Source organism: Onychostoma macrolepis, chromosome 16, assembly GCF_012432095.1.
Source record: "Onychostoma macrolepis isolate SWU-2019 chromosome 16, ASM1243209v1, whole genome shotgun sequence".
Classification (NCBI taxonomy): Eukaryota; Metazoa; Chordata; class Actinopteri; order Cypriniformes; family Cyprinidae; genus Onychostoma; species Onychostoma macrolepis.
The window spans coordinates 7,550,201-7,571,519 of record NC_081170.1 but is presented as its reverse complement, the minus strand read 5'-3'; the positions used below and the strand labels follow the sequence as shown (position 1 = coordinate 7,571,519).

The following is a 21,319-nucleotide window of genomic DNA, read 5'->3' as shown; positions in this document are numbered from 1 at the left end:
TTTCTAAAGATGTTATGCGTTTTATTTTTAACGTAAGAGCGGTCTCAGCCTTTTGTACTGACTGTGCGTGGCTTCTGGTGACATGCTTACAGTTATTTTATAAAAACAGTACATAATGCTAGGCTACTTTATTTTGTATACTTGTATTTTTAGTCATCATATTATTTTAATCTATTATCATAATCATAAATACACCGGGTTTTAGCACAAATAGTTTTACCCTTTACTAAACATTTTTTTTATATATTATTCTTAGTTATAGCGGCTAATGAAGTGGAATTCTCGCACATTTAAAGAAAATAGTTTGCTTCTTTGCTGCAAAATAAGGTGGATAGCATACAAATAAAAAAATAATAAGCACAAAGAATCCATTAAATCGAGTTTATATTAATATATTAAGAATTTAAACCACAAATCTTTGATTAAAAGGTTTTAAAAGTCAATTTGTGACAGACATAGTCACGTGTCCTGAAATCACCTCATAGACACTGTTGAAAACATTCACGAAGAAAACATGTAGGGTGAATTAAGGGTGATTGGGACATAAGGTCAAATGGAGTTTATTTTCTTACCTAATGAGTGAAAATAAAAACTTTTTTTTGCTGAGTCCTAGGTTAAATAGGATGTCCTCATTGGTGTGACATCATGTAGGTGGGCGGGGCATGCATCAAACCGTGCATGAACTGAGGAAAATGACATAAGCTTTTGCTAGTTTTCATAATAAGGTCCTAAAATTGTCATAGCTACTATATTATACAAACTTTTGATGGAAACATAAATATGATGCACTTCTTCTACAAAATCAGTAAAAAAGTGTTAATATCATGTTTCTATTTTCCGAATTAGGTTGTTTTTATTTTGTCCCATCCGGACAGCATAATTTTGGTTGATTGGGACAGTGCTTAAAGGCTTTGCTAATTAAGAAAATGATTTACCTTGTAATAGAGAACCATTGTATGTGCTCTGTATGCCCTAAATCAGTGGTTTCCAACCTTTTTATTTATGCAAGCCCTAATCAACCACAAAAACTGAACTAGCTAGATTTTAGCTAAAATAAAAATTCTGAAATAGAAGCATTTTGAAAATAGAAGCATTATAGATTAACTTTTTTTAAATGCAATGTTTTTTGTTGCAGTAATAAACCATATTCATGTTTCTGTTTGTGCAGGTTAAATGTGTTTGTCAAACAGTTCATTGGTGATGGGGACACCCAACACATTTTTTAAATTATTATTATTATTATTTGGACCTGAAGCATTTTTTTAAATTATTATTATTTGTCTAATATTTGTTTTTTAAATGTTTTCAATGAGTTTTGGACTTCAAGCCTTCTTTTTCCTCAGTTACATGTGTTGTATAGTGTGAATTTTGGATGGATTTATGAAATGAGAAATAAAGTTGAACAGAAATAAACTTGGGCTCTTAAATAATGATTAACAGAAAATGAAATATTGCATATAAAATTATATTAAAGTATGAACTAATTTGTGCAATACAATAAATATTCTTACACTACCCTAAATCAATGAAAAAATGTGCTGTCCAATTCACCCAAATGTTATCAATTCTATTTTATTTTTTTGGCTCAGTTTACAGAGAAGTGTATGTCACACATCCTTTCATTATAATATAACATTGTTTCCTCCTCAAATGGGTAGTTAACATCTTCAGTATTACAGAAATAGGCTATACCATGTGTGGGGCTGATGTTTTTAATTTATAACATCAAAACATATAGCTAAAATAATATCCTAATGAAACTCTAAAAGGCTTTAAAAGGCTTAAGTGTAGCAAAAGACCTGTTTGTGTGCTTTCTCTGCCTCTTTTCTCTGTTTGGTGTTAAATGCGTGTGTTTAAGGATGTGTTTGTCCATCTTTGTGTTCATTTAGCGGATTCCTACCTCCGGGACGCCGCAAAGAACCCTCTTTCAATTACTGAAGTCGCACTCAGTTTGCACTTGTTATATTTGCTGGTGTTTAAATAAACAGAAACGAAAGCTCGGAGCTGCAGTTCAGCGCGCGTCCGGCAGGTGGCGGTGTTGACCAGCGCGGAACGAAAGTACGCAAATACAGCGAGTTTGATGCAAGTCACACGAAATTGTGCTTCAGAATAACTGTAAACACTGAAGTACCTTTTAACGCTTAAAAGTTTTTATATTAAAATAATTGTAAGATGTTCCGTGTATAGTTCAGACACTGATGCATGCATACTGGTTCGGAAGGCATCTTCAGTGTCTGCAGTTGCATGCATCAGAGTGATCTGGGACTGTGTATGTGTGTGTGTGTGTGTGTGTGTTAGAGTGTGATCTGCTCTGTTGTCTGCAGTATGCATGCATGCATCAGTGAGTTTCAGGCTCTTTGTTGGCTGGATGGAGGCGGGGCGCTGCGGGGCCGCAGGTCCTTTTGTGCCCCTCACATTTTGGGCAAAACCAGAACCACCGCGCTGCAGACGCGGCAAAAGCATGAAACCGGACTATACAAAAAGAAAAACTTCACAAACAGCGACGTCCGGTACAGCGATGCGATGTTAACACAGCGTTTGGGGAAATTGTAGGTGAGTCATAAACTCCTTATCGGGCCAGGAGAAAAACTTTCTATTTTTTGATTATTATTATTATTATTATTTGTTGAGGATAATTAGTTAAGTGACTTGTTATCTTAAACAACTTTCTTTTCTTTATAGACATACGTTATCTTTTGTGTTGTGCATTTTAGTCTGCTGGACTATTCGCTGGTCAACAGATTACCCCGTTACTAAGCAACCGGTCGTCTAGAACAGTGATTCTCAACTAGCCGTAGCGTTCGTCAGGAATACTTGGAACGATTACGCGTTGTTTAAAATTCGAAAAGCAAAAGAAAACAGAAGTTAAACGTAAAATATTTATCTGTCAGTAGGGTATATTAAAATAAATAATAGTGAATAATGCCAGTGATGCACGAAATGCATCAACATTTACGCAAACTGAACATTGAACTCACTCCAAATTTATAAAAATTTAATGCAGGCTCATAACTAATCCCACACACTATAAATCTAGTCCTACATATTATTACAAGATATCTTGTGATAGTTTTGTTATGGTAACATACTGGTTTTACATGTATTAATAAGTACATTAGGCTACTGACAGATTGTCTTTAAGACAAAAAACAAACAAACAAACAAAACAAAAACATTTTGGTGGGAAACATGATGCCAAGTATACTTCATATTCATTAAGTTTTAAAGATGCAAACAATGTTTGGCTTTAGCGGCCTCTTGGGTTCCAACACCCACCTGCCACATTGGCCCTCACTTCTAAATTAAAATCTTTCACCATTTATTTTATTTTTTTTAAACAAGCTAACTTTTAAAATAACTTTTTAAACGTTTCAAGCTTAATATATGACAACTTCTTATAGAGAAATAAAATTGTATTTGTGTTAATCTGTTTACAGTTCTGAGGAGAAATCTGTCTTGAAGATAGTATATTTGTAGTCCTGCGGTCTGGCAGGTGTGGGATGTTGTGCATTGTTGTTCAATCTCCCGCCAATATTGCACTCGTCCCGGCCTCCCTGACCACGAGGAACACGCGACTCCCGCTGCAATCTCCCGCCACAACAGCCGCTCATGAAGAGCTCGACCACTAGGGCGGCGCCAGACTGTAGGTGTGAGTATATGGCAGTTACTAGCTACTATTTACTGAATATTGTGCAGTATGCATCATATCCTGTGTACTTTTTTGCATTGCATACAGTATTCCATACAGTGTGCACTGATGTATACTGCACAGTTTGGAAAATATAATAGATAATTGAAGTGTTTATGCATTTACGCATACAAAAATTTCACATTGTGCGCATTATACATACTATACACTGCACAAAAAGTAAGAGTATACAAGCATGCTATTCCAAACACAGCATAGATTTCTCATTTGAGTCGATATAAAATATATTTTATAGTTTTCATATATTCAAATATAATGTTTAATATAATTTTATTTCAACTAATGTTAAATTAATATATTTCTATACATATGCTTGAGCTTAGCTCTCATTCATCATTAATGGCATACAGAACAGGAGAATTCTGGGGTTGACATATTAAACTGTCATTTTTGGTATATTTAGAATTGATTTCTGTTTTTGTCAGGTATTAATAATGATAATAGAACCATTTGGGTAGTTGTTGTGTTCTAGAAAATACATCATATCCCTTTATTTCAAGACCATTGTTAATGCAAACACACGCTAATGGACTCTCTCAAACATACACTCGTACTCGCACGTTATACGGCTCCGCAATGACACACATAAACGCACAAAATGTAAAATAAAAGTCTTTTCTCTCCTTTCATTCAGTCTCCTCATCCGGAGTGACACAGACGCTGGGTAAATCTCTCATCTGTCCTGGTTGTTTGGCCCCTCGCACACAGGAGTTCAGTGGCCCCACGCTGGGTTTCAGAGGGTCTAGAGAGAGAGAGAGACGGAGGGCGTCTCACTCCCCTCACACCTTTATGTGCATTAGAACCTGTTTACGGTGTGTACTGAAGTCCTCTGGAACAGTATCTGGAAAAGATGCGTTTCATTTGCTTTGTGAGTGTGTTGTTTTATCATTGTAATCCTGTTTTTTGTCAATAAACAACTTTTATTCAGAATTTGTAGATTTTAGATTTCTTGAAGACTTTGAGGGTGTGGGGATCATGATTTAAATATCAAAGAGTGGATTAATCTTTACCGTTGCAGCGGTAGCGCAGATTGGACCAAATGATATTCTCTTGAGAGAAGCAGAACACGCCCAGGCGCCCCCCTCTCATGGTGGTGTCAATCACGACATTGGAGTCAGCCACCATCTCGGTGCCTTCATATAGCTTCACCCTGCAACAGGAGCACAAGCGCACACATGAAAGCCCTCTTATGTGTGACTGTAAAATATTACTGTGCAGGACTGGATCTAGATTTAATATTGAACAGAAAGTAAACAACACCAAAATTGTTTACAATGCTAAAGTAAGCAAAAACGTCCCTAAGATCAAACGCAGAGATTTATTAATAGTACCACAAACTGCATAAATAGAAAACTTAACAATTTTTGCAACTAGATATATACGTGTGTGTGTGTGATGTTTTAATACATAATATAATTGTTAATAATAATAAAAAATTACAAATATACACTACTGCTTCAAAGGTGAAGCTTGGAATTATTAAGATTTTTTAAATGTTTTTAAGTCTCTTATGTCCACTAAGACTGCATTTATGTGACTAAAAATGTCACATGATCCTTCAGAAATCATCATAATATGCTGATATGGTGCTCCATTATCATCAATTATTATTGGTGCTTAATTACTAATAATAGTTCTTCTTATCATCAGTGTTGAAAAGTTTTTGCTGCTTAATGTTTTTGTGGAAACTGATTTTTTTCCTCAGGATTCTTTGATGAACAAGTTCAAAGACCAAAGACATTTATAGTGTTACAAAACATTTGTCAATTTGATGAATTTAATGAGTGTATAATTTATTATTTTTAAAAATCTTACTTACCCTAAATTTTTCCACATAAATATTAGCAACAGGAGGGTCATGGCTGCTGAAGATTCAGCTTTACCATCACAGGAATAAATGACACTTATATAGTATATTTCTAAAAAAAAAAAAAATTATTAAAAATAGGACTGTTTTTACAGTATTTTGATCAAATAAATGTAGGTTTGCTGAGCATAAGAGACTTCTTTCAAAAACATCAAAAAAGTCTTAATTTTTCCAAACCTTTGGATGGTTGTGTATATTAAAAAAATGCATTAATGTAATAACTAAAATGTAGAAAATATAAAATACATTTTCATCTTCTACTAAGTGAAAAATAAATTTGCTAGTACTTTAGAGTCTTGTTGGACACACAACCAAAATGGGCAACATCTCCTCCCACTTAAAAACCCTTTTATTTTACCATCCTAAATACACGCTTATAAGGTTAGTTGAATTTTATTATTCACATTTAGCATTGTTGACCCAATTTCGGGTCACAATCTAGCAGTTGAGAATTGTTGTTCTAGAATATTCGGTCTGAATGAAGCAGAGAGCTGTTTTATGCTACAGGCCACTGCTAAACTCCACCTGCTCACCCTCTAATTACCTGATAATAAATGAGATCTGATTTGATTTAGCGGCAGGCTGGATTTAAATTGCATTATGTATGAGCGGAGCATGTCTGCAGCACAATCCAGTGTGAGTGTGTGTGTGGACTGAAGTCCAGTGCTCTATTCACTCCTCTCACTGAATACAAAGCAGGTGTGTTTATGTGTGTGTGTTTGAAAGGGCCCTTACAAAGCCTCGGCTACACATTGTCTCACAAAACTGTGCATACACGTGTACGCACACTCACTCACACACACACACACACACACACACACACACACACAGAGAGAGAGCACCACACAGCTCTCTCTCTTCCTGTAGGTATTTATAACTACTAGAAACTTGGGAAAGTTCTGATCTGAAGTGTTCAATAATAATGTAGACAAAGTTTGAAAGCTTCAGAACTGCTTAACCATCAGACAAGACATTACTGTAATCAATTTCTGTTATGACATTATTAAAAAACAAATTTTTGAGCTTTTGCTAGAGTTCATTCGTCATTTCTTTGGCAAAGAGCATCTGATTTACAACACAATGCCAAGAAATTACGCAGTACAGGAAATCATACACAATACATGTTTAACTGTCCTCTGAGGTCCGTTCTCTCTCTTTCTTTAACGGCCCGTCCACTACAGTAGTTTCCGTTGGATCTGCATATGAACAGGGACCAAGAAAATTCTTGCCAAGGATTTCATTGGCATGGCAACCACAACAATGGGCGGCCAGGGGGCCCAACCACTCAGCAGAGTCTCAGGGGTGTGAGGGGGCAAAAGAGGAGGGAGCAATTGAGAAGAAATTTTAAGGATAACTAGTCATCCCCCCCACCGCCCTCTCTCCAGTATACCAGCACAAGCTTCCATCAGCTGCCAGTGCAGTCAATGGCCGAGGCTGGTATTGCGCCCTCTTGTGATGACAAATGTGACCCACAATCCGACAGACAGAAAAAGTTGTTTCAGCGGGGACAAACACCTTATTAACCTTACTAACGGAATACCCCACTTCAAATATAATTCAGAATGAATAACAGTAACATTTTTGGCATGCTGTCAATATTGCTAAAATATTTTCTTAAAAAAAAAAAAAGTGTAAAAAAGATGGTTTACAATATTTAAACACCACCATTCAAAAGATTTTTTAATGTTTTTTAATGTAAGAAGTGTCTTCTGCTCACAAGGGCTGCATTCATTTGATTGAAAATACAGTTAAAACAGTAATATTTATTTTAGTATCACGGAGATAGTAATATATATTTTACGTTGTTTTATTTGTATATTTTGTGTTGTCATTTTATAGTAGTATTTTAGGTTTTAGTAAATGTTTTATTTTTGCCAATTTTATAATTATTTTTTTTTTAAATATGTCTATATTATTTTACTTTGAGTTAATGTTTATTTTATTTCAAGTAATACTTTTTTCTTTTTCTTTTTGTTAACTAATAACCCTGATTACAACTTAAAATAATTCATTGTGATACTATGAGTTATTTAACTCATCAGTGATACTAAAATTCTAATATGCTGATTTGATGCTTTCTTACTATTATCAATGTTGACAACAGTTGTGCTGCTTAATATTTTTGTGGAAACCTTGATTTTTTTTATTCTTTGATGAACAAAGTTCAAAAGAACAGCATTCATTTTAAATAGAAATGATTTGTTACATTATAAATATATTTACTGTTACTTGTGACCAATTTAATGCATCCTTGCTGAATAAAAGTATTAATTAATAATTTTTTTTTACAAATCTAACTGACCTAAACTTTTGAAGGGTAGTGTATATTTGTCACAGTCATGGACTTTTGTTTGTTTTCTTTCCCCATGTGCTCTGTGACCTAGTTTCTGTCTCCCCTTGATTGTGTCATTATGTTCAGGTGTGTCTCGTCTATTATCCTCATTTATGTTCCCCATATAAGTTGCATTCAGTTCAGTGTTTCTTAGTCTGGTCTCGTCTATGTATGTGTGTGGTAGCAACACTCTTGTATTGGATTACCTATGTGGATTATTAAAGACTGTTTATGGTTACTCCTCATCTTCGTGCGTTTCCTCCTACACCACACCGTGACAATATTGTGTTGCTGCACAATTGTCACGTTTGTAGGAGATCTCACCTGATGTAGCCGACTTGTGGCCGATGGCTGAGCTGCCACCGGTACGAGGTCTTATCTTGCCAGCCGACGTTTCTTGGGTCTTTCCAGAGCAGTTTCACCTCTCCATCCGTATCCCCCGTGTGCCACAGAGCATTACGAAGGAACTCACCTGGACCAGTACGAGACTTCACTGCCTACATGAACACAGAGTTTTAAAGCTCATACAGACTTTAGGAAGCCAATATATTTCCATGAATCAAAGCAATTTAAGCAATATTTGCACCTTGAGCTGCAGACCAGGATCAGCCATGGCCCTGAAGGGGATCGACTGCCAGTACGTCTGTTCGGTCTGCTTCCACATCACCACATAGAAACTAGATGAATCCTGATAGCCAAAGATGAAGCCGGCGTAGTCGTCATCGGTCACCGTGTTAACGTGAAAAGTTCCCTCGAAGTCCACACCGTTAAACGCTGTGTAACCTGTGGAGAAGCGATTTACAGTTTGCGTTTGAAAGTCCACTGGGCATTTAGCTCCTGAATACTGAAACCAAACTTACCCACTGCCAACCCCGGATCGCTGTTCATGGTTTGAACAATCTCCATACCCTGAAACACAAATTCATCTGTATTAATATAAGCACTTAGGCAAGTACAGAAATGTACAGACTTCACCTTTAAACATCCATGATATCATGGATAACCATTTCTATGTTTTTTACTATTTAAGGCATAAGTAAAGTAATAAGTCTTTTTTCTTTATTTAAATCTCCATTTTTTTTACCTCCTATTTTGTTTTAAATATCTTATAGTGACAATCATTTCTTAATTTTTGTCAGGAGGTATGCAAAATCAAAAATGGAGTCCAAGTCTTTAATATGCATTATATATATATATATATGTATGTATGTATGTATATGTATATATATATTAATATGTATATGTGTATATATATATATATATATACACACACACACACATGTATGTATATATATGTATGTGTATATATATATATATGTATGTATATATATATGTATGTGTATATATATGTATGTGTATATATATATGTATATATATATATGTGTATATATATATGTATATGTATATATATATATATATATATATATATATATATATATATATGTATGTATGCATGTATGTATGTATGTGTGTGCGTGTGCAAAACAGGGTTATGTGAACATTACGTACTATGTTTCATTCATAAGGCACCCGATAAACATCACTTTATTATTTAAAAGTAAAATTTAATCTATGAAAAAAAATAGTGCAACATGATGATCTTGTGTCAAAGAGAGCAGAAGGAATCCCATGATGCTTTACCTGATTGAGCACCACCCAGTTTGGGTCGATCTGAGCGTCACCCTCCGGGTCCAGAATGACTGTCTGATAGGCTCTGAAATCTGTAAGTGTGACTTCAGCACTTTCTGGACACACGTCAATCAAATCCATCACCGCATCATTGTCAAAGTCATTCTCACATACGTCACCGATTCCGTTACCTAAATGCCAAAACAGAAAGGAATTACGCAAGTCATTAATCAGAAGGATTATTAGGCATTAGTGGAAATCATTAGTGGCTCTTACTGTCTGAGTCTTTCTGGTTGGGGTTGGAAATGAGCCTGCAGTTATCGGGTCCGATGCCGTTGATGGCATGATTGTCCGGGACCCCGTCGTTATCGTCATCATCGTCACAGTCATCTCCGATGCCGTCATTGTCCGAGTCCAGCTGAGAGCTGTTTGGGATGTCGGGGCAGTTATCTCGAGTGTCCTGGTGTCCATCTCCATCACTGCAAACACACAACATTAAACACTATGAGCTGAGACGAAAATTAACCATAAGAGCAACTATTAGACACTAGATGGCAGAAATCTTACCATATACAGAGTCAATGGATAATCTGCCAACTGTGGGATTTATATGTTTGAATTTACATTTGAATTATTTACTCACGTGTCTTGATTGGTGTCACAAACATCCCCGACTAAGTCATTGTCTACATCTGTCTGCAATAGTAATAATTGAGTTTATTATTCATTTAATTAATTTCTATAAAAGTATATAAAAAAAGACCATTCACTGCAGAAGCAAAAACTAGCTGAACGAAAACTTTAAATGTTTCCTTGATAACTAACTGAAACAAGTTTAAGTACTACAATCACTAACTGGAAATAAACTAAAACCTAACTAAAACTAATAAACAATAAATTAAACCTAAAAATTATTACAAACAAGAAAAAGACAAAAGCACATAACAAAATGACTAAAAATAAAACTAAATGAAAATCAAAACTGAAAATATAAAAATAAAAGTTAACCTGTTAACCATGTGCTGCACTAACTACTAATATGAAGAAACATCCATTTATTGTTTGTTTTACAAATTTTACATAAAAAAATGAATCCCATAAATAAATAATTAAACTCACAAATGAAAAATAAATAAACACACAATTAATAAACTGACGCACAAACAAATATCTCCAATAATGTTGTAATTGGTAATCAATTTATATGATGTCCTTTGTCAATTTCCCTTTAAAATCTATCTATAAAAAGCCATTGATATGTTGATCAATGTTCGATCAATGTTCTTTTTTCCATCCATCCTGTTAATTTTCTTTTCTTGCATTGTGCAAATAATTGAGTCATAATAAATAAAGTGTGTGTGTCTGAGCACATTTGGTCATTAAAATACACCAAAAGCATCTTCATTTTTTTTTTAACTTACAGAGATCAAAGGGAACTGCATAGCAGGAATAACTCTTCAATAAGTGAGAGCTGGACTTTGCTTTGTGATGAAATTCCGAATTATACTGTTTAAAGAAAAATATTATGAAAATTGAATGATGAAGAATTGTACTGCAAAGTGAATGGGGACAGGTGCTATTGAGTTTCAAAATGACAAAAACACCACAAAATTATAATTAAAATAATGTGTGTTAAATTTAAAGTCTTCTGAAGATATATGACAGCTTTGTATTAGAAACAGTCCGAAATTTAATATACTATATATAGCCTTTTATTTTCCACAAAAGACAGCAAGTCACACTGGTTTGGCTGGACATGAGGGTGAGTAAATGATGACACAGATGTCATTTTTGGGTGAATTTCTTTTACAGACTGCATCGATGTACAACGTAAGTTTAAAGGTTTTAAATAAACTAAGATGAGATGCAGTACCTGCATGGGGTTGCTGATCTCAGGACAGCTGTCACACGCATCCCCCACTCCGTCTCTGTCCCGGTCTGTCTGCATTGGGTTCGGCACTTTGGGACAGTTATCCAGCACATTCTGGATTCCTGCAAAACATCCACAAAGATGATGTTGTAGGGACACAAAAAAAGATCATTTTATCAAACTGAACAGTCTTTACCGTCTCCATCGATGTCTTCATCGCAAGCATCTCCCTCTCCGTTATTGTCAGTGTCTTTCTGGTCGATGTTGGGAACGGTGGGACAGTTATCACATGCATCACCGAACGAATCAGTGTCAGAGTTCTGCTGATCTTTATTGGAAACCAACCGACAGTTATCCTGAAAAATAATTTAATGTTTATATAGTATTTATTCATATTTTGAATTTGCTTTTATTTTTATATTTTCAGATTTCATTTTAATTTTAGCTTTAGTAATTTTGTTATGTGCTTTGTTCATTTTATTAATTTTTTATCTTTTTTTTTTTAATTTATTTCCATTTAGCTTCAATTTATTAATTTTAGTACATTATTTCAGTTAGTTCCCAGGCAACACTTCTAATTTCCATTTTTCAAGTTTAACATTTTCACCTAACATTTATATTTCAATACATTTCAAATAATGAAACTGATTTTTGATAGTTTTGGTTAACAATAACAACACTGTTCGGATAGCCCACAAACGCACCTCTACGTTCTTTATTCCGTCTCCATCTGCATCCTCATCACACTGGTCTCCAATCCCATCATTATCTGCATCTTCCTGACCAGAGTTGGGCGTGAAGATGCAGTTGTCCTGAAAAACACACAATATGAACATCCCTAGTGCAACACTTCAAGCAAGAGCAGCATAAAATTCCTGCATGCCGAAATGGGAAAAGATCTGGGACTGCAAGCTACGGTGAATCTATCATATAAAAGTCCAAACACAAACGCAAAAACAAACTTGGTTTATGTAAACGCATTACCTCATCTAGGATGAATAGCTTAATTTCCCTGAAAGGTACAACATGTACAAACAATTGTACTTGAACTGGAAAGAATCAAGTCTATAAACCATCAGAATAAATAGAACAATATGGTTTCCCAATAATTATAAAAAGTCACATCAATTTAGTGAATGTTTATACAGTATCCGTGTGTGCAGGGAGAAGGATTGTGGGTAAAATGATTGTGAGTTTCAGACCTGTTTGCAGTGCTTGTCGTTGTCCATGCAGGGCAAGGAGCGATCCGGATAACCATCAATATCCGTGTCCTTCCCACAGGTGTGACCGTTACCGGCCCATCCGACATTACACTGAGAGAATCATACAGAAGTTCACCAGAAAACTTGAGAACAATGCAATAAAGATTTGATATGATACATGTAAATCTGATTTCTTTTTAGTCCTAAACCATGATAAACTGAGAGTGACAGCTCTCAGTAGCCCCGCCCACTGTGAAACCTCATTGGTTCAAAATCCAGCTCCACATAATTGTACTTTAAAGGGATAGTTTGCCCGAATATAAAAATTCTGTCATCATTAACACACCCTCGTCTCAAGCCTGTATGACTTTTTTTTTATTCAGTGGAACACATATATTTTGAAGAAACACTGATTTTTGTCCATACAGTATAAGTCAAAGGTAATCAAAACTGAGACATTTCTCTGTTTTTTTTCTTTTCTTTCATGTTCCACAGAAGAAAGAAAATCATACAGATTTGGAACAACATGAGCATGAATACCTCATAACAGAATTTTTATATTTGGTTGAACTACCGCTTTAAGAATCGAATACATTCTGATTGGACGCGATTGTGTGACAAACTGCAATCTTTCACATCGCATCTAATTAGGACACAATGTATGTATTTTGTGTAGACATACTGCGCAGGTGACGTCGCCGTTCCGCTGAATGATGCAGTGAGCGTTAGTGTCACAGGGGTTGAAACTGAGAGAAGCACATGATTTCCGAGGGAAACATCCGGCTGTCTGATTCCCAACATATCCAACCTTGCACTGACCGCATCGATATGATCCCTAAGAAGCGAGAAGTAGTTAAAAATATTAACATATACACTTTATATGATTTCAGAGAAAAAGTATTGGAGTTTTTGTGACTCATACTCACAATGGTGTTGATGCAGATAGAGTTGGGTGTGCAGGCATTGGCCAAATCAAGACATTCATCGATATCAGAGCATTCCTGAAACAAATTCATCAGAAAAAGACACTAGTTGCTGCTTATTTTGCTATTTTGTCATCTAATGCATTCAGGCATTTTTAAGTGTCGTAATAATTTTGGAGCCAATGGACCTGAAGGTGACTCTTAGCATATAGTACACCAACATTCAAATTTGAATTACAAACATTTGAATTATGCATTTCACCTTTATTTTAAATAGTTTGCCATTTTTGATAGTCCATCTGCTTTCATCTACTCAAATAATTTTTTTAGATTAACTTTATTAGTGTTTATTTGACGTTTTATAACAAATTTCAATGCATTAAATTGATCAAACATGACAGTAAAAACATTTATATTACAAAAGATTTCTATTTTATTTACAGTAAATGCTCTTCTTTTGAATTTTCTATTGATCAAAGAATCCTGAAAAAAAATATTCATAGTAGTTTCCACAAAAATATTATTCTAATAATAACTGTCTTTAACATTAATAATAATACTTTTAATGTTTCTTCAGCATGTTAGAATGATTTCTGAAGGATCATGTGACACTGAAGACTGAGGTTTTGCCAACACAAGAAATAAATTACATTTAAACTTTATTAACGTAAAAAAAAATGTTCTTTTCAATTGTAATAATATTTCACAATACTACAGTTTTTACTGTATCTTTGATCAAATAAATGCACGATACCTGACGATGACGCTTTGCATATTCCACACTGAATCCAGTGAGAGGAGGACCCCACAGTCCGGGTGGGCAGGGCTCACAGGTGAAACCTTTAACTGTGTTGACACATGCGCCTGGTGTATAACACGGCTGAGCCTCTGCACACTGATGGGTAGAGACATGCTAATATGAAACGGCTTTAACAAATCAACACACATGAATTAAAAAAAAGGCATGTTTATTCAAATCTCTTTGAGTGGTTTCTAGACCAAGACTTATAGGTATACGAAGATAAAACCAGCACTAAATGCCCTCACCCACCTCATCTATATCCTGACAGTGTGTGCCGTTCCCTGTCATGCCCTCCGGACAGGGGCCACAGCGGTACCCTGGGAAATCGAACGTCTCCATGCAGCCCACACCCTTAAAGCAGGGGCTGGGCTGACAGTGTGAACGCGGCTCATGAAATCCTTCAAACCAGAGACATTGTATCATAAGTCGTCAATAAGCTCAAGAAATCTAATTTCATGTGAATTATACATAAACAAAAGAATCTAAAGCCCTCTGTCTGGCTACATTTGTAATGGATAATAGAACACTGCTTCCCGCATATATAGTATACATTGTATACTGCCTACTATTAAAAAGTAGAAACAGAATGCATTATGCAGAGATAAACATTTCAAACATTGTCACATGACCTCATTATTGACTTCCTGATTCAGTTTTATGTAAAAGTGTCTTTTGAACAAATGCGTTAAATATGAAATAAGAATTCTAATCATTAAATAAAAGTCCAGACAGTTGAATTAGATTATGGGATACATTCTATAGAGTTTGCTGTTTATACTGGGAGGTTTGCCTGGAGAGGCTTTCAGTTTGCCTGAAAATGGCAGTCATTATTTTAGCAATTTTAATAAATATTTTACCTTTATTCTAAACCGTTTGCCATTTTTTGACACTGCTGATGATTCCATCCTCTCAAATAATATGCAGGCAAAAAATAATTATATACTACCATTCACAAGCCTGGGGTTAGTATGATTTTTTTTGGTAAAGAAATTAATACTTTTATATTTAGCAAGGATGCATTAAATTGATCAAAAGACATTTAACTAAAAAAAAAAAAATAATAAATCTCTATTTCAAATAAATGCTTCAAATAAAATCTTAGAATCAAAAAAAAAAAATGGCTTCCTCAAAAATGTTAAGCAGCAGAGCTGTTTTCAACATGACAACGATGATGATGATGATGATGATAATAATAATAATAAGAAGAAGAAAAAATGTTTCTTGAGCAGCAAAACAGCATATTAGAAAGATTTCTGAAGGATTATGTGACAAAAAAAAAAGTAAGGAGTAATGATGCTGAAAATTCAGATTTGTCGTCACAGGAATAAATTGTATTTTGGTTATTTTAAATTACAATTAAACCACAAACTTTAGAATGGTAGTGTTTTTACTCACTCTCTGATCCCATGTAATAAACAGTTTGCATAATAATAATTCTTATATATATATATATATATATATATATATATATAAAAAATATACCACTGAGGTGAGACCCTTGAGCAAAGCACAGAACCCCCAACTGCTCCCCGGGCGACGCAGCATTGGCTGCCCACTGCTCCGGGTGTGTGTTCATGGTGTGTGTGCCCTTGGATGGGTTAAATGCAGAGCACAAATTCCGAGTATGGGTCACCATACTTGGCCACACGTCACTTCACTTTGACTTTGATTTTTGACTTTAAATCTATCAAGGTTGTCAGGAACCCTTTACAAAGGCATGACAAACAACTAGCCTGTAGTTCTGGTTATTATTCTCTTTCTTAACCCAGTTATTAGCACAAATAGGACTACAAATAGGACTGAAAACCGTGCTTCTTTTTCTTTTTTTTTGTTGCTGTCTGACTGCAGCCCATGAGCTTTGACAGGATGGTTAGATGATTTGACGTTGCTACTCACCACACATCTGGCACTCCAGAATAGCATTCCTGATGAGAGACATTTCTTTCACCTAAATAGTGCCAAAACACATAAATCAAACATGTTCAGAACAGATTCTCTCACATATATACATTAACTCACTCACACCTGTTCTCTGATGTCCTCTCTCAGCTCTCCCAAGATCTGATTAAAGATGATCAGCTGGCCAATCAGAGCTTTAGTGTGATCACCTGTACAAAAAGGTATCAAATATTTTCAAATTAAATAAATAAAAAACAAACAAATTGCATATTATGACTTTACCAATGTCTACTCACCTAGAATAGAATTAACCTCGCCGTTCACTGAAAAACAAAGTTTAAACAAAACATATTTCAGACAAAGATTTTGCAAGCAATCAAAAACCACATATTCAAGCTCCATTTACAATCTTGTGTTGATGTTGGCTAACCTATGTTATATGAAGAGGCATCCCCCTGAAAGGGGCAGTCAGTGAGGGCCCCAGCCTGGGCAACAGTGCCCCCTAGTGCCACTTTAAGATACTCCACTGAACCCTGGAAGAAAAAACATTTGATTATAATATCAGTCTTGATTTCTGGATTTCAGTTCTTAACCAATCACAACATCTAATCTCTTTTTTTCATTAAAAATTAAAGGAATAGTATACTCAAATAAATCCTGAATGCTTTATTATTTCAGATACTCAAAAAGGATCATTTCTGAAAAATATGCACAGTTCATATCAAGTGTACATTTCTGCCTTCCATGGAAAAAGTAATAATAATAATACACACTACTGTCCAAAAATCTGGGGCCAGTAAGATTTTTTTTTAAAGAAATTTATATTTTTATTCAGCAAGAAAGCATTAAATTGTTCAAAATAGTAAAGACTTTTACACTGTCACAAAATATTTCTATTTCAAATAAATACTGTTCTTTTGAACTTCATTTATCAAAAAAAGAAAAAAAGAAAAGATATTACGCAGCACAACTGCTTATAACATTGATCATATATTTTTTGAGCACCAAATCAGGATATTAGAATGATTGCTAAAGGATCATGTGACATCAAGACTGCAATAATTATGATGCTGAAAATTCAACATTGCCATCACAGAACTAAAAAACTTCTAAATTAAAATAATATTGCACTTATTTTAAACTGAAATTTTTTTCACAATTTAGAATTTAGTTTTTCTTCATTTTTGATCAATTAAATGCAGCACTGGCAAAAGAAACTCGAAAAAAACATTACTAAATCATACAGACCCCAAACTTTTGAATGGTAGTGCAGGTGATGTGAAAATATAATCAATAATAATCATGTTATCAAGGTCATATTTTGTTGGTTTCACCTGCATCCGAGTGTATGCCTTGTGGCCATTACGAATCTCCACCAGCTCTGCATCTCTGGGCAGAGCGACCAACAGGGGCAGCCGCTGGGCGGAGTCAGCCAGACGACAGTTCACATAGAGCTCGAGGCTCAGGTACTCTCTGCGCAGGCCACCGACACGGAGAATAACAGACTGAGAGCGTCCATCTGCCAGATTTGGGCTCTGCAGGTTTACTGTGTGCAGCTTCCCATCTTCACGAACATACCGGACCAGAACTAGAGTAAAACAAACCTTTTAGAGATTCTGTTCAGCAGAGACCACATCCGCAACTCATTTTATCTCTGCGATGTGATGTATTTACAAGTGAAACAGAATTTTTTAAAGAGAAAAAACAAAATGTAGGTCGGGACTTGATTTTATGAATCAAAAAATGATTCGATGGTTAAAAAGTGTGCATTCCATATCAAAATGGAGCCAAATCTGAATGCAAGTATGTTGAAACAACAAGCAACATGCTGTTGGCTGTTGGTCAACATTACACAACAGCCTATGCAGTGAAGTCAACAGAAAAGAAAAGCTGTTTCAGAGAAAAAGCAAGTCGTTTCTGATTATAGATTACAAAAAAGGCCATTACCTTTGTTAATCTTGCTCATGATGGCAACCTCCAGGTATTTCTTGTTATCCTGCTTGTTGTAGAGGCCCAGCAGAACTCCACCCAGTTTAGGAGGCAGACGGAAGGAAGACATCAAATACACATCACTGAGAGTCTTCAGAGCTAAAGAGATCTTCTCCACCGCAGCCACAGTCTGCTTTACATCCTCCAAACTCAACACGTTTATCACTGAGAGCGCGAAACAGAGACAGCGAGAAATAATGGAACAGTAAATTAATAATGGAACAGTAAATTAATAAATGTCACGTTGCTACAAATGCATATAATGTTATTTTTCTAAGAATGGAGAAATTTTGCAGAATATTTCACTCATTTTTTGTACAATGACAGTTTATAGTGACCACAGCTGTCAAACTCCAATAAGAACCAAAACGACCAATAAAATGAAAAGCAATAAAAGCCCCACAAAAGCAGTCCATATGACTCTCGGATGGTAAAGTCCAACAATTTTGTTTTTTTTAAATAATGACCAATAATTCCATTATGTTATTTTAGCAAGCTTTTTAGAATTGATTTAAGTCTTTTCTAATACATCATGTCTATTATGTTTCATTGTTCTGATGTAATCCATGGCGTTTATTTTTTAATTATTCTTAATAGTTTTCATTCCTTTCTCAGTTCGTCTTGTTCTTAAGTTATTTGGTTGGTTAAATAAAAATACTAAATTTCAAATTAGTAAAATTGATCAAAAGTCAGTGAGTTGAACTGGATCAGACCTATTTGTGAATTAATCATTTAGACTAGGTTTGTGAAATGGGTCAACTGATTCATTGAAGAAAAAAAACAAAAAAGGAGAGTGAGTAAATGAGGAATTTACTATAGCCTACTAGTAGCTGCTACAGCCTCCTGGAGCCTAATCTAATCAGTCTCCTGACTCTTCTATCAGAGCTTTTATGAAAATGGAGGTAGGATGTTTCTCAAACTATCTCAAAACAGAGTGAATACAAATTAAAGACAGCAAAAAGAGCGAATGCGAATTAAAAACAGAGAAATTTAATGACTTTAAAATATATAGGAGGACATATAGGAGAGATAAAGAATATTAACTCATAACTACCCGAGACAGGTCAGTGTAACTAATTATGAAAGTTATAAAAAAATAAAATAAATAAAAACAAAACAAAAAAAAAAAACAGGATAATTACCCGGTACGTCTTGTTTCTGTGCGCTCTCTGCGAACCAGCCGAACATAAACACGAAGAGACTGACCCAAACTTTCATGTTTACAAATAATTCACGCAAAAGTGATGCAGAAAATATCCAGAACAGATTCCTCAGCGATGCATTGAAACACGAAATATTTCCACTGGAACAAACCTGCGCTGTACAGGACAGAGAGAGAGAGAGAGAGAGAGCTGCGCTTACAGAAAGAGAGAATGAGCTGATCTGAGAACTGAATCCGCCCTCCTCATCATCATACAACACATTAATCTCGAGTAAAACACACGCGCAAGATTAATAGCACGCGTAGACTCAAGGGGGCGTTCACAAACGACGCGTTCAACGTTCCAAAATAAACCGGAAACTTCTTTGACAAGCAGTCTTCAAATTCCAGTGCAACAGCCATGGACATATGTTTGACTCTTGCAAACAAACCCCCCCCAAAAAAAACAGTAGTTAAATTTTTTTTTTTTTAAAGTAGCACAAATTATGCAGCGAGTGTCTGTCTCGGAGTTCGTCTCGCGAAACTAAAAATATTGTAGCAAGGAAAATTCTCTTAAAGATAAAAAAATAATAATTTGTGATATACATTTAATATGAATGTCTATGATAGAAGTTATGTAGACTTACTTTTTTACATGTAATTTTTATTTTACATTTTAAACCCCCTGAGATACCAATGCCTTGTTTGATATTAAAACATTGTAAATACTATAAAAATAGACGTTTTTATACGCTGTAAATAAAAAGATTATTAGAGCATGTTTTGCAAGAAAATACTGTCTTAGTCTCATAATTCCACATTTAATTAATGTGGTAGGCTACTGTAATTATTTGTGAAATTTACTAGCAATGGAGTGACAATTGTTTAGAAGTAAATCCTACACAATTTTTCAGTTAAAAAAAAAAAAAAAAGACCTTGTATTTACTCTATGGCAGACATAAAATAATAGGCATACAATACCATAAGAATTGTTGTATCATGAAAAGAACAGATGCAAACACTGGCTTTGATGTCTGTTCTCGCACAAATTCATAATTCCAGTGTCAGCTCTCGATTTTGTGCCAGTCTGCTTGCAAACACAATCTTCTGGCATAAAGGAAGAAAATGCTGTTGACATTTTAAAACAGAGCAGTATGAGGGCTGTTCAGTTTCAGCGTCCAGTCCCGACAGTCTGTCCTGGGGTGATGTTTATTTTTCATTACCTCTGAGTTTCCCTAGAAACAGCTTTTAACAGCAGGTGTCGGGGGAACAGTTCTGTCATACTTGAGCTTTACTGGACCCTGCAAGCAGAAAAAAATTGTTCAGCTTTTTGTACTAAGAAAGCAACATCAGAAAGCACTTTAAATGAGGAGCTTGTTAAACAGCCCTCTTCCCAGAAGGGAAAATATGAGTTTTGAGTAAAATCTTCACAATGGAGTCATGAATCAAACTTTTACACCCTGAACAAAACCAGAACCAGTTTGGGCCATGACACACAGTTCAGAGCATAACCCCACCCACCGCTTCCCCTCTCGATCCCTGTGTGGAAAATGAGCTCAATGCAAATGCATTTTTCCTTCTCAAACAGGAATTCTTCCCCAGATGATTCTTCTGAGGTCATTAAACGATGTCGTGCGGCTTCGGGGAGCTCCTGATTGCTCTAGATCTAGTGCTCCATGGGGAGGGGGTTCACTATGTTTCCACACACAAATACAAGGAAACGAACAGGAGCCAGAGAGAGATTCCAGTCTGGTGCTGTAACACACAGCTGTGTCTCCCCAGGGCACCAATTCACAGAGCCCTTGCTCAGTCAGCTCTGATGCTCGGAAACACTGCCGGCAGGTAAACTAAACATATCTTTCTCTCTTACAACCTCCAATTCACACACACGGTCCTCAGGGTCACTCTGTTGCATTGTTGAGTGACAGGGTCACACAACAATGCAACAGATAAAAT

General features: G+C 35.4%; 1 protein-coding gene across 2 annotated transcripts; it reads right to left on the bottom strand.

The window, feature by feature from the left end:
• Positions 1–3,962: 3,962 nt before the first annotated feature.
• On the bottom strand, positions 3,963–21,229 carry thbs3a (thrombospondin 3a). 2 transcript variants are annotated; one of them, XM_058745777.1, is made up of 23 exons: positions 19,365–21,229; positions 18,181–18,387; positions 17,568–17,821; positions 16,664–16,766; positions 16,530–16,556; positions 16,360–16,442; positions 16,231–16,282; positions 14,584–14,732; positions 14,287–14,427; positions 13,536–13,610; positions 13,292–13,444; positions 12,610–12,720; positions 12,112–12,219; positions 11,604–11,763; positions 11,411–11,529; positions 10,181–10,233; positions 9,814–10,016; positions 9,550–9,728; positions 8,769–8,817; positions 8,495–8,691; positions 8,233–8,405; positions 4,720–4,859; positions 3,963–4,550 (listed from the first exon to the last, which is right to left on the bottom strand). In XM_058745777.1, exons 1-23 carry the CDS (start codon positions 19,438–19,440, stop codon positions 4,489–4,491), a joined length of 2,874 nt encoding a protein of 957 aa, XP_058601760.1. In that variant the 5' UTR covers positions 19,441–21,229; the 3' UTR covers positions 3,963–4,488. The 2 variants fall into 2 exon arrangements, with proteins under 2 accessions (XP_058601760.1, XP_058601761.1); XM_058745778.1 differs by lacking the exons at positions 16,664–16,766; positions 17,568–17,821; positions 18,181–18,387; positions 19,365–21,229 and adding an exon at positions 15,817–15,922 and having other exon boundaries at positions 16,530–16,558.
• Between the last annotated feature and the right edge of the window lie 90 nt (positions 21,230–21,319).